Below are 15,687 nucleotides of genomic sequence, written 5' to 3'. Positions count from 1 at the left end.
ACTTAAAACTAATAGTTTTCTTTTTCAGAGCTTATTATTAGTTTTCAAGTACAGATTTAAAGCTGAAAAGTAGTATGAATTTCGAATTCAAGTTTTATATAGTTTACAATGAAATAAAAAAATAAATTAGTGCAAGACTTTTTCAGAAACTAACTTAATATCAAATTTTATGTGTTGTCATTAATTTTTATTTGTCTATAATTTTACTGACTATTTTCTTTTAATATTAACAATAATTTCTCGGTTCAGTATGCTGTTATTTCTACACGAGCTAAATGATAATCTGTCAACTTGACGTTTGTTATATGAGCAAAATACACCAGAGAATGCAATTCTAAAATATCAGAGAGACACTGTGTCATATTAAGCTATCTTTGTCACGTAACTATTATATATATATATATATATATATATATATATATATATATATATATATATATATATATATATATATATATATATATATATATATTATAAATAAATCATATAATCATTAAATGGTTATTTTAACTAAAATCCTAACCGATACCTTTCTCGAATTATATTTCATTTAATACATCTTATTTGTTTCAGATATACAATATAGATAGAATTGTAACATATCTATAACAGTTTCTTAAAACATATGAGCCAGCTGTTATAAACCCAATATAAAATAAATACCTGTAGTGATTTCTCATATGTCTGCAAAACCAATTTGATAATAATGCCGCACTGAAAAGCAATTCAATTGAACTTAATTAATGCTCCTTTTATTTCCATAATAAAGGATATATTGAAAATGGCATTATACGACCATACCTCTCAAATATCCATAATGGTCATTCGAAGCAGTTTAACTCCCCACAATGCTTTGAATTCTCACTAACTATTCCAAACCTGGAACGCAGTTGGAGCGCCATTAAACGGCGCGGATGCATTCTTGGCGAAACGTTCGATATCCGCAATGCATTCCTCGTTTAGTACCCGAATATTATGCGCTCTCAGAACAAGCATAAATCCCTAATAATGAAGTTGAGTTACGTAACTGTGAATAGTAACCAGGTTACAATAGATTGGGACGCGGTTCTTTCACGTGCCTCTTTGTTCAAAACACATAGACCTTATAATACAATATTATATCATTATTCAGGTAGACACATAATCATAAAATGTATTGATATCGATAAGGAATTTGACACATTTAACTAGCAAATAATAAAATAATGATACAGCTAGAATTTTACAGTATTTAGAGTACATTGTTTGCAGTATTGAAAGGTGAATTTTGCCACTTCTTTTATTTTTATATAGTAGAAAATACACTACATATTATTTTATATAGATAGACAGATATCCAAACTAATGTGCAATTTTTATTAAGAACCTTTTTCTTTATAATTTTTATTTGCAAAACAAATTAAGCTTAAAATTTAATACGTAATAATATGAACTTAAAACTATTAAATACACTATATAGTGCTATGTTTAAGTCCATATTTATTATACCGCTTAAGTTCACAGTCTCCTTGCATATCTATAGTATGTGTCTGAAGATATAATCCCAAATTATGCATGGTTTACCTTCATGTGATGCAAAATAGAGCATTAAGGGATCTTTCCAAATAGTAGAAAGATAAATACTAGCATGATAGATAAGTGGTATACGCCCGTGACACATATGTACCTCAAAGACCTGAGTTTGAATCTTATGTGAACCTTAGTGTCTTGTAGTTATTATATTAATATTTTTATAATCTTAAAGATGAATATTATTATATATAAAAATTGTACATACTACTAACTCAGTATTTTTTAATTGTATTTTTTATTGTTACGCATTTAATTAACGTAAAAAAAATATATACACCAAATTGTGATTTAATTAGAAATAATATTTAGTACCACAAATTAGTATTGATTATTATTACAAATTTAAGTTGGTATACTTAACTAATATAGCTTAAAAAAACGGAGATTTGTGATATTAATTATCATATAAATAAATTGTTACGTATTAAAAAAAACATGATAACAAAATCTTAACATCAAAATCATTAACCTTATTTGGAATGCTTCTTTTAATTGGTTTAACTGCTCTCCTCGATGATAAGTCAGTGGTATACTGTCTTACGCGTGCGATCTAGGGATCGATTGACCATAAAAATAAATTTGTATTTAACTGTTTATTATCTACTATTTATTATTATTGCATCCGCACAGTACGAAAGCCAGTAGTGCAAAGATGATCGGACGAGAATTTCCCGCTTGGTTTGAGCTAAATGGCCCAAATAAATAAGCAAATAGTTATTAAATATTTTTTAAAAACAAATAATGTATATAAAAACGCCACATAATTACTAATTATTTAAAATTAAATAAAACTGATTTTAATTTATATTAAAAAGCATATTTATAATAAATGGGATATGCAATGTATGCTATACACAAATAGTGAATATTTTAATACGTAAGTTCTTTTTAATAAAGCATCTGAGATTTAAATAAATTTGTGGCATAACAAAGTTTATTATGATTATTTTTTTTGAGGTTATGTTAGGTTACGTGAATTTAGTTTGTACATATATTGATTGTGGTTATTATTTAATATGTTAAAACATCTAATACAATTTATGCTAATGTGGTAAAAAAAAACTGATATTTTTAAACAATCCATGAGTCAAACAAATAAAATATATAGTAACCAAAAAGGTTAGATTTATGTAACTCAATAAATTAAACGATATTTCAGCCTGACAGTCAAAGTTATATATCACAGTTATTTCACTCCATTTAATTCACGTAAGCTATTACAACCATTTTTCTATAACCATATATTTTTATCAGAACGCCAAAGTATAGTAAGAAATAGGAATAAGTCTTATATTATATTTAAAAAAAAATTAACTATGTATAAAGAACAATCAAAATAATTTAAAATAAAATTCTATTTATTGTCTTATGAGCTTTGAACTAGATAAATAGTTTGCTAACTATAATAGTTTAATTTAATTAACTTGAATTGTAATGCTGCTAAAAAAATTAGTTTGGCAGGATCCAAGCAGTTTTTATTACCATGGACTCTTGTCGGATTAAAATAACAAGACTCAATAATTATGCTTAACCACATTAAAATACCAAAACGGAAAGAAAATTAACCATTTAAATTACATTTCAATGGTCCTAGGACATGACTTTTATTTTTCTTGTAATTTTATTAGATGTTTCTTTGAGTGCAATAAATAAATATGCGCTCTTTTTCTTCTAAGTATTTATAATTTAGCGTATGCTAAGCATACTATGCTTATTAATACTTGTTTATTTATATTGTGTATAATAAAAAAATAGAAGATGATTATATAAATATAAAAAAAATATTGTTTAATAGTTAATCAATAAAATTATAAGACATACTATTTTTTTTAATAAAATAAATTAGTGACACAATTATAATGATTGATCTGAAAATGTAAAAAATTGAACTAAAAAATAAATAAATTATTTAATATATTTTACAGATTTTAACAGCATCATATTTTTAATTATTTAAAGAGATTGAATATGTAAATAATTTTACAGCTAAATAATTTATTTTTAAAAATATGTTTTTAAATATTTTATAAAATAAATAATGTCGATCCACTCGGTTAAAACACTGATGTAAATCTGGTTTATTTTTACTAACAAAAGTTCAGTCTAAATCCGGATTAATACGAGGAAAGTAGGGTCGCAACAAATTGAATGGATGAAAAATGGGCGGAAAACTAAAAAGTTTCCTTATCCCTGATTTAGACGAAGCGAGATGGTTCGCTTTTATACGATTTATTTTAAAAATGTACAACTACACGTATAAAATTAATATATAAGTTATTTTTGATTTAATAAATTTTAAGCACAACACAGATCTTTTCATTTTTTTTCGTACAACATATTATGTGCAGTGTATCGAGTCTAAAAGCATTATCCGAATATACGGTATACGATTTAGAGTATACCTACGATCGAGCAAGCAGTAAATATTTGGAGATTGTACGAGATCGATCAAAGTCTGAGGTTTTTCTTTTTTTCCCTCTCTACACACAACAACTGCCACATAGAGTGATATACGGACATACATTATTCAGTCCGAAGTCGGATATCCCCGAGCGGGTTATTGGTCATGGTGCCCAGTAACCGTGTCAGGACTTAGTGGACTGCTGAAAATTTCAAATGTCCACTTAAACGTATTAGATCCATAAAATATATACGTTTATGTTACACGAAAGAAAAAAAATCATAGTGAAAGTTGATTATTTGATATTCATCCTTGAGTTTAGAAAAATAATAAGCTGAGGAGATCGTTTCAAATATAATTAAAATATATTTTTTTTCATTCTCACAAACGCAAAATAAAATATTTATAAATAAAAACATCCTATGCTATTTGGTCTGCTCAACTATTAATATTAATTAGTAGTATTTTACTTCTACATCTACTTATTACTGGCATTAAGTTTTATTATGTATTAAATTGATATACAACACTTGCTCTAATTAAGCAAACTGTGTAAACTTTCAGCGCGAAACTATTACAACATAAATCTTTTGCATTTCCATTAACCTCGGGCACAGTTGAACTTAGCGTTGAAACTAAACATAAGTGCTGCAAAACTCTAGTTAATGTTTTAATTATTCTTGTGCTAATTTTAAACGTTGTTTTTTTTTGACAGAACCTTCGAGGCAATCAGACGGACGCTTGCGAAAGACTGGATCCGTGTCAGCATGGAGGAATATGCATCAGCACTGATTCAGGGCCCATTTGCGAGTGCAGAAATTTGGAATACGAAGGCGCTTTCTGCGAAAAAGGTTGGTGAATCTATTTTTCTACACGTGGGCAAAGTTTTTGGTGTGTGGGTGTGTAAAAAAATCGTCCGCAAAAAGTTTTTCTTGAAAAGTCTTCGCTTTTCATGCTCGGAGTAGGAAAATAACTGTTCGGAGTATTAATCGGAGGCGTGCGGGACAAATTTGAAAGTTGTCAGAGAAAAAAATAATAATACATAAAGTGGTTAAACGGAGGCTCTTTTATCGTATTATGAAGGCTTATTTTCATGCAAATGAAAAAGGTCTTTTGTGCCTCTGCCTGCGTATTATGGCCGACACATACACTGATTATAAAAATTGATATGTATGTATATTTAAAATTCTAATTATAGCTAATTACTTTTACGCGTTTCTTAAGATACATTAAATAAATATATTGATAATATTTTTTATTTATCAGTTTATTTTTATTATAATTTACTATAGTTTTAACTTAATTGATTCTTCACGAACAAGTAGTTTAAAAAAATATATTATAATGGTATTTTTAAATAGTTTAGTTTTTATTACACATAGATATGAATAGAATCGAAAAACTAGTAAAAATAAAAATATACATGTTACAGCCATAATAATGGAGCACTCCAATAATTTTTTTTATATTTTAAAAAGTCGTAAAAAAAGTTTATTTTGAGCTTATTTTTAATGTTAAGTAGGCTCATCCTTAGATTTAATTATAGATGTCACACTTTTTGCTACAATGTCAACTAATGACTTGCAGATAGACGGGGACAATTTTTTCTATTCCATCTACAATTTTTCTCGCAGCGCAATTTTAAATTTGCAATTGTTTTCGGAAAGCTTTGATTTTATTTTTGTCCATAAATGCTTTATAAGATTTAGGTCTGGTAAATGAGTAGGCTATTCTAAAAGCGTCAAACTTTTTGACGCAAACCAACCCCTGCTTTTTTGCGAAGGATAGTACTTGGTCTGTGCTTGTAAATATTTTTTTGTAGGAATCCATTAAAGTTAATTTTAACATTGAAATTTAATGTTACAGTGTACAGGCTTCCTACCCCTGCTGCTACTATGCAACCGCTTCCGCCACGATATTTGACTTTGGGTGCTACGAAATTTGCTATATATTCTTCTCTGACTCTTTGACACAATTATAGTACAATTGCATCCCAAAAACTTGATAAAATGTTTGATTATTTTAAAAAATGATTGATTAATAAAATTTAAATTAAACTGAGTTTTAAAAAAAATATTATATTAACAAATATTTCATATTAAAAATTAATATTTATAAAAAATTTAAGATTACCTCAAACTTAGATTCGTTAAAGCAAATGACATTCACCCAATCCTCAGATGTCCAATCTCGATGCTTTCGGGCCCATTCTGACTTTTGAGTTTTATTTATTTCTGAAAGCCACTATTTGTGTCAGGCTTTACAACCTCTGAGTCTTACATAGATGGCTATTGACTTGCAGAGACTTCAGCAGCTTTGAAGACTTTTTCGACGATTTTTGAGAGACTTTCTGGGCAGTTGTCTTTCGTTTTCTTTCAGTTTTTGAATTTGATTTGTAAGAACCAAAAGTGTATCTTGAACAAAATATGTGTTTTCTAAATTATGATATACAGGCGGCCCTCGACTTTCGCATATAATTGGTTCCTGAAAATGTGTGCGAATGTTGAATGTTCGAAAGTAGAGGGAAGTAAAAATAAATTAAAATTATGTGTTATTTTAAATATTTATTTATCATGTAAATATAAGATGTTTAAGAGGCGTTTAAGAGACATGTTTAAGTGGGGTTTGCGGGTGTTTCCTTTGAAAAGTTATCAAGAGTTAATTGTTTTCCACACTCTTTTTATTTTCTTCATATAGTATTTTATAACATGCCATGTCTTTATTGATCGCCCTACGCACTTGAGATATGCGTTCTCCATTGGGATCACAATCTTTCATAATATTTAAAAAATTGTCAAGATGCGTGAAGGCTTCATTAATATTTTTCATTGTTAAAGAGTTTTCCAAAATAAACCTGTCTCATCTACATTAAATATTTGGGTAGATAAATATTCTCCATCTTCAATAATTTTGAATAATTAGGAAATAAAATATTTTGCAGCATCTTTATCCGCATCAGCCGATTTTCCAGTAAATTTAATTTCATTTTAAAATTATAAAACCAGCCGTTACTTGCTTGAAAAACCATGTTAAATTTTTTTTTAATCTATCCTTTCAATTTTTGTGTAAACTAAGAGCTTTTGCATGAATTTTTGAAATACTTTGTTTACTATATTTTGAGGGACTTTTTGATGTTGGTCATCGATCCTTGATGACAAAGATTTTTCCATTTCATCCATGTTTTTTTTTTGCCGTGTTTTTTTGGAGACATGTCTTTAAAGACTGTGGAAACATATTTTTAATTTATACAATTTTAAACGTATTCCTTAATTATATTTTTATTTTGCAAAATTGAATATATCGTGGACCTGTTTGTATCATACGAGCGTACGATTGAAGCAAAAGATTCACTGCTATCAGAACATCTAATAAATTTCCATCTTTGTCTCGAATCTTGTGAGTCCTTGATTTGTTTTGTTCATATTAAAACTAAAGTTTTGCCGTTTCTCATTCATGTATATAATATTCATTTTATTTTTTAAATTTAAAATTTAAAAAATGTTTTTTTTAAATGTGCGAAATAGCGAATTGTGTCAATAATATATAATACAGTTATTTTCGCTATTTTAACTTCACATAAATCGCGTTTTTATAAAAATTTTAAATTTAAAATAAATTATTAAATAAAAAAATTGTACTGAAATTACGCAATTAGACAAACAGGTCTCATTGGCGAGATTCAGCAATTAGATTTTCAATCCCATTTTAAAACTCTGGTGAGCAATAAATTACGACAAACTACTTTGTTTATTTTTCAAAATTACGGTTAAAACTAACTGTTTAAATATTTCTGTTAGACTTTACACTTGTAAAGAGTTACACACCATTTTAAGTGTTGCCCCATAGTGATCGCTAAGGTTAAATATTATTTTTGAATAATAAAAAAAATCAATAACAATACAAAAAGCTCAAAATTCTAGTTCTAAATTAAAATATATATTACTAAATATTATTTGTTTTGCTATTAAAATATAGAAATCGCACTATTTAGCATTAAATACATTTACAAGACTTTAATTTTATCAAAAAAAAAATGTTTTGCTATTATTTTTCTGATATTTAAACGGTGTTTAAAAAATTCAATGTATTTAAAAACAAGACCTTATGTAAAAAACTAGCAATACAATTTAATTTAGCGTGTTTTTACTTTCTTAACAATTTTTAATTATGTAGAAAGAGGAAAACAATGATATATTTAATATTCTCAACCCTTATCTAATACTTCTTGTTTATTTTGGTATAATTTTTTAATTAAACATAAAAGCTTGATGAAAAACTTATTAATATATCCTTTTATTTTTTACTGTTACCTAATGTTGTTTATCTAATTAAAAAACACTCAATATTGCGAATAATCCCAGCTGAAGTTCTTCAGCGATGTTTCTCAGACCGTTTTGATATCTGCAACTCACAGGATACATGTGATACCTAAAAAGCAAGTAATTTAAATTAAAATAGTTTTTTCAGAATAGTGTCATTTTTCGTGTTGTATTGTGAAAAATATATTTTTACACAAACGAGCAGTCTTATCTAAAAATGGATTCCATAGTATCGCGCGGCATAAAGCCAAGTGAAAATTGCTTCATGCACACTCTGTAGCACACGCTGCATTGAAAAATCAATGATTGCTACTTTTGTTCCCGACGCCGAGTTTCTCCGTATTTAACTTTGATAAAGCAACTTTCGCATTCGACATGATTGGCGTATTTTTTCTCCGTCCGCTGCTTACTTCCCACTACGGAATGTTTATTATTGATCTACCCTATGATCCACGCCCCGTCTCTGTTTGCCCAAAAGTTCACTTAGGGTCATTTGGTGCATTGCACCTCTGAAAATTCGATTAAGGTCGTTGCCCCATAAGACTCCAAGCTGCCCTAAAGACTTTAAGAGATCGATATAGCACGCGATAACGATGAAAAATTATAGACTATAATGTTTTTCTAAAAATATTTTAGTATAAGTACATTTCGAGTATAGATATATTAATGATCATTTTTTTATCTAAAAAGTTAATTTATAAACTTTTACATAATTTAATTTTAACTACAAATTCAAGTATATGAAAAACCTCTAGATCCATGTAGAAAGTGCAGTATAAATAATATACTCATTGTTCTACAAAACTCAGACACATTTTTATACTTTTTCACTTTGTATATGTAAGATTATTGTTAAAGAAATGTAGCAATAATAAAAGTTAGAGTTAATCTTATAATAAAGGTGATATTATAATTATAAACATCGATGTTTATATTATGATTATTAATTTTATTTATAAAATACAGGTGAAAGTATGTTTCACAATATATATTATGTTAATATGTACTGACCTGATATATTAAGTCAAAATTCGCAAAATAGGTTGGATAAATAAGGGTTAAATCTCCGGCGATAATCTTACACGAAAAGTAACTAAAGCTAGAAAAAAATCGTTCAATCACTTGCGACATTGTACAAGAGCGACCGTGAACCAATTACGTCTAAATTAATTACTGTAATAAATATCGCACGAATAAATTGTGCAATATAAGAAATAAAATGGTTAGGTTTTAACTGAGCTATATAAAAAATTTTATTCGTGTTTTCATACCCATACACGTTCATACAAATTCAGCGCCAAACTATTATATTAAAGGAGACACGCGCATACACTATTAAACTTTTTATCAAATTTATTCGAGTCCAATAACTTTTTCATATTTTTTATCGCATCCCAGATACCGTCACGCTCGAGCAATGATCGTTTTTTACCCTTTTTGGGTTGTATAAGGTGAAAAACATATTTAGTGTAATATTTTTTCTTATGAATTTGAAAAAAAATATATTGTCTAATTTATTAGGACATTAGTAAAAATATATGTTTTATGATTTGATCTATCTAGCTTTATTAAATTGTGTATCTGTGAATTTGGTCAATTTTGTGAAAACCATATTGAAATTTTCCTGTCACTTGACACACCGAAAAAAAGTATTGGAAAAGTGTCAAAATTGAGGAAACACTTTGCTGTTAAAAAAAGGTTACACCTGAACCTTTAGGAAAGCATATAGGTACAACGCCAAAAAAGCTTTTGTTATGAATATAATGGGATATGTAATGGTTGTTTATTTTTCGAATATCAACTGTTAATATGACATCATATAAATAGAATTTTTATTGTATATGTTTTAATGTGATTTTTATTTAATTTAGTTTGTCAGATTTATGTAATTATTATTTTATAAGAAACTTCTAGGAAAGCTATGTTCATTTTCTACATATTTTCTCATTATATACGTATTACATATTTTTTAATATGTATTTCGTCAAGTATAAAAATTAAATAAAAATGCTAAATTTACATTATTTTTAAAAAATATTAAAATTTAAATGAAATGCTTACATTATAATTAAATATTTTATTAATCTTATGAGTTAACCTGAATATGCTTTCTGAAAAATTTAATAATATATTTTTAAATATTATTAATAAATTATATTAGGATCTGTAACGTATTAAATTGTTATATAAAAATAGGAATACATTATTATCATTATTATGCTAAATCGGCTAGGCATAATTTTACAATTAAATCTAATTTTATTAAAAGGTTTTAAGCTTTTATAATATTATCAGGCTATAGTTAAAATAAAGCATTACTTTTATTAACACCTGATATAATTACAGCAATCATTAAATTATTGTTTTATTAATTTAATTTTAATGATTGCAATAAATATGATTTATAATAAAATAGATATATTATATATAAAATATATATGTTAGCAGATGTACCTTTTATTGTATCAGTGATTGTTTACCAGAAAATAAATATTAAATATTTTTAAATAATAATATATATTACATTAACTAAATAAAAAAAAACTTAATTTAATATTAATAATTTTACCGATAGGTTAAATAAAAATGTGCAAATAGTAAATATAGATTTATAAAGGATATTTTTAATTATTTTGATTTTTAAATAAAAATGCTCAACTTGTATTATTCACCTTTATTACTTAAAAAAAAATTAGGTCATCAACTTAATTAACCCTTAAATGCATGGTGTTGCAAATCTGCAACAATTTATTTAAGCGCTTATAACTCGGTCTACGTTCAATAAAATAACTCAATTGCATAGTGTTTCATATGTGTAATAAACGCCGAGCCGTTGTGTTTTCAAATCATTTTGATAGATGTCTCTGTACGCATGATAATGCCATTAAAAAAAAAATCGTTGGGTGCAGATGTGTCACATTTTTAGGAATTTCAACATTTGTTTTCATTGGTGCTAGTGGATAAAAAATTAAATAAAATTATTTTAAATACTCCAAAATGGTTATGCTACCATTTTTTATTAATTTTTGATTTCTATTTTTTGTAATAGATGCATAAAATAAACCAAACAATTTTTTTTCAAGATCATTTAACTCTGGTGTACAAGTTGACGTCATATACACAGATATTGAAAAGGCATTCGATAAAGTTAATCATGCTTTACTTGTGAAAAAATCTAATTTTGGGTTTTCTAAAGGTCTTATAAACATATTCTCAAATTACTTGACCAATAGTTCAAGTATAAAAATTCTTTTTCAGAACGATATAAGACTGGTGTATTTAAATGATCCAGTTCGGGTCCATTACTGTTTTTATTGCTTATTAATGACATAGAAACAGCAATGCATCATTAAATTTTTTTTTATTGTATGCAGACGACTTGAAAATTTTCAAGAGCAGTCGATTTCGGATTTTCTTGACCTGCAGGAGGATCTCAATTTTATTTTGTTAGGTCATGATGGTCATAATTTAATTATATAAATAAATATTTATTTTTTTATATATATTATTTCTTATATAAAGGTTTTAATTTATAAGTATTTATTTACATTAAATTAGTGCTACTTTTAAATATAAACTTTAACTTAAAAAATGCAACACAGAAGTCAGAATATTTTTTGTCTAATAAAATTGGTAAATTTGTTATAAAGTCATGACATACGAATAAAGTATTATATCTTGCCAAAAAATTGTTAGCTTGTTTATGTTTTCAAATCAAAGTAACAAAACTAGATCATTTTCTTTATATATACATACATGTCGCATCAATCAAACATCTCATTCGTTGGCACAATGGTACGTATTAGGACTTATTCCACATTCACTGGCGCCTCAGTGAATGGGCTTCCAAATTGACACGGAATAGAGCAACTCGTAATCTGATGTCTGACTTCCAGTTTGATGGATCTGCTTGTCGGAAATCAGAATAATCCATCAAACGTAACGGCGGTGATAGGTTCATATATTCATGTGTATATTGTATGCTATTGTCGGAAAATATAATTAGTGGACTAAATACACATTGGTCAAGAGAAAAAAATTAATTTGTAGCAAAATAATTAATATATTTATTATAGATAAGATTAATGTATTAAATATATTTAGCCCAATATAGAAAATAAAAAAAAAATATATAGACAGCGTTGCTTTTGACATATACCAAGCAAAAATAAATTGTCTCAGTAATAAAAGTATTTCATATTTCATTTTATTTTGTGTATATTTTTATATGCGTATGTTGAATTATTAAAAATACAATTAGAAAACTCATTAGTATTTGATAGCATTTTTTATTATATTAATAGGTAGTAAATGAGATGTTTTGAGAGTAAAGCTAAAATCGTTGAAAAATGCCGTTGAAAGTGTCCCAGATTTTATTCGTCTCTCCTAAGCCTCTATGCGTTGTTACTTTTAACGCGAAACAATTCCTTTGAACAAAGAAACCTCCCTAATAATAATTATTGTTCAACAAGGCAAAAATGTCGTTTTAAGACCGTTTGAGAGTAGAGCCCGCCTAACCGCAAAAACCGCAATATTCCTAGGACCTTCGCCTCTAACGCTTGTATATTAAATTATGTTTTATTGCAATAAAAAAGAAACGCAATAATAAAATAAATATATAATTGAAAATAAGAGCGCAAAAAAAATATATACATAAAACACAAGGGATTTGCGAATAATCCACGCTACCAGAATCAAGTCGTTATGTTTTAAATCCCATTCTGTGTATACGGACCCTTGTCTGGCTCATTATATTTTCGACGATTTTCTTATCGGCTTAGTATCTTTTTAGCTTTAATACACAACGCTGAACAATGGGTGTTCTCTTCTCGGGAAATCGCGTCTTTCCTTTTCGTAACCAGTTTTTTCAGACGTTCAAAGTCGCCAGTTTAGAACCCTTTTTTATCTACTATAGTAATCTGACCTACTTTTACATTAAATATTGCTTAGCAGATCCAGTTCTTAAACATTCGGTCAACACTATTATCTAAATCAATAATGTGCACTATCATTATTAAGTAAAATATACAAATTTAAACAAAGAAAACTTAAGATATTTCTGGTTTATCACACCTTTTCTAAAAACCCCTATAATGATTTTTGAAAAGCATCAACTTAAAAGTTTTAGCAAAATTTTTTTTTGTATATTAATTAAAAAGTACTATTTATTTTAAGTTTAGAAATTAATAGTCAAAGTAATTTTTATTATTACACTTTTTTTTTTATTTTAAGAAAATATTTCTATTTTGCCATCCATGTAATTAATAACATGGAACTTAATATTGCTGAATTTTATGCCATTACTTTTACTGAGAATACAGACAGAATTATATACATATGTATAAGTACATGCATACAAAGCAATTAAATCGTAAATTCCTTACAAGAATTACATTTATTTAAAATTTGGGTATAAATTTTGATGCACAATACATAGATATTATAGTTGATAGACTTTTATAATTTTTATAATTATTACATAGAAAATACACAATGAAATATAATATTTTGTAAGAAAAAATTATTTGTGTAGTAATTTTTAAGCTATCAAATAAAATAGCATAAATAAATTATTTTATATTAGAATCACTTTTTATCTTAAATCAGTACTTAGGTTGCAATATTATACCATAAAAATTTAGTTCAATATAATATGTTCAATATTTTAATTTTAACTAATAAGGCGATATGTAAATTGCACAATAATAATATCTTTAAAATATATATGAAAAATATTTTATAAAGTTCTACAATGAATCTATAAAAAATCGCCATTCAAATACTCTTTCGAATATACATATATGAAAAAATATGACAAACGTTTTAGAGAAAACAATGTTAACTCAACACGCAACGCATGATATCCCATACTCCCGCCCAGGCTTACCGAGAGAAAGGGGGAGAGGGGACAAATTCCCAGGACCCAACTCTGGAAAAATCATAGCAAAAATATATTTATAAAAAAAGTAAAAACCGACCTTAAATAATGAATCTGAACTAGTTTAAAAACTGATGTATTTCAGATATTTTTATACATATTATACAATAAATAAAAGGAGCGGAACATTGCCTTCAAAAGCACCCATTTCTAAGTAGTACTTTCACAATGAACATTATTATTCAAAGGGACAGATTGTATTTTTTTGACGCGGCTCCGTTTGTGTTAAAATTTATTTGCAAATTATTGTTGATTTAATTGCTTTTTTAACGTTTAAAAAATTTTAGACATGAGAGGAAATTAGTAGCAATAAATTAAGGTATTTGATCTAAAAACTTATAGCGAAAAATCAATAACAGCATCAGCTGAATTATTATAAATTTAATGCTTTTATAGATTTTACTATCGGTAATTTGACGACTGAATTTAATACAGGAAAATAAATAAATAATATATTTAGCTTCCAGAAATATTTAGTTATCCCAAAAATATCTTTTAAAATATATCATATCATTAACATGATATCGGAATACATTTTCACCAGTAGATATATATTTTTACTAGTGTAAATATAAATTACCTGGCAGGTTCTAGTAGGTGCTAAAATGATTTCAACTTTTCTATTATATATGTAGTAATATATATATTTACATACTTATCATTCTTATGTTGTAGCGAATGTGTATTTTTTTTGTTAGGTTATATATTCACTAGTTAGGTCCAAATACATTTTCACTAGTAGATATGTATTTTTAATAGCAAAATTATAATTTAATAGAAAGGCGCTAAAATGCTGCTCTAAAATGACTTTGAAACTTAATTTGACAGTTGCGAAACGTCCATTTTCTGTTCAAATCCAAACCTAACCTAATGAAAGTTCTAAGATAAATTATATTTTTAGAATTTTTATTAGGTCATGTCCAAAATATAAACTAAGCCAATTAACCTCTCAGGAGAAAATAAGTGGAAGAATAAGTACAGACGCATCTCACATATTGCTCTACAGTTAGTCTGCATTTCGATACATTAAAAAAATATGATAGCTATCTTCACTGATATTACTATGGACTTCTAATATAAGAGGGCTGATTAAAGTATATTTAAACCGAAGTTTGATCAATAGGAGAGCGGAAGAACAATTATCACTTCTCAGAAGGCAAAAATTCACGTCAAAAGCAATAAAATCGTGTCGGTGCCGTCGCAGTGGGAACGCTCGTTAACGAGCGTTTCCACTGCGACGGCACCGACACGATTTTATGGCTTTTGACGTGAATTTTTGACTTCTGAGAAGGGATAATTGTTTTTGTGCTCTCCTATTGGGCAAAATTCGATTTAAATATGCTTTATTTGATTCTTACTCGTAATATTGTTTTAAAAAGTCCTAATATAAACGCTTGATAATCGAGCGATGTTTCAAAAATATGATAAATATCTTCACCAATATTGTAATAATATAA

General features: G+C 27.0%; 1 protein-coding gene across 2 annotated transcripts in view; it reads left to right on the top strand.

The window, feature by feature from the left end:
* Positions 1–15,687, top strand: part of Nrx-1 (Neurexin 1) — a 209,084-nt gene that overhangs the window by 97,605 nt on the left and 95,792 nt on the right. For both annotated transcript variants that reach the window (XM_088189849.1, XM_088189848.1), the window contains one exon: positions 4,689–4,824. In XM_088189849.1, the coding sequence (XP_088045975.1) occupies positions 4,689–4,824 (136 nt within the window). The remainder of the gene's footprint in view (positions 1–4,688; positions 4,825–15,687) is intronic.

The sequence above is a fragment of the Plectrocnemia conspersa genome, unplaced genomic scaffold (genome assembly GCF_051122295.1).
Source record: "Plectrocnemia conspersa isolate PC_06_02 unplaced genomic scaffold, ASM5112229v1 ptg000008l, whole genome shotgun sequence".
Lineage (NCBI taxonomy): Eukaryota > Metazoa > Arthropoda > Insecta > Trichoptera > Polycentropodidae > Plectrocnemia > Plectrocnemia conspersa.
This window is presented reverse-complemented; position numbering and strand designations above follow the sequence as displayed.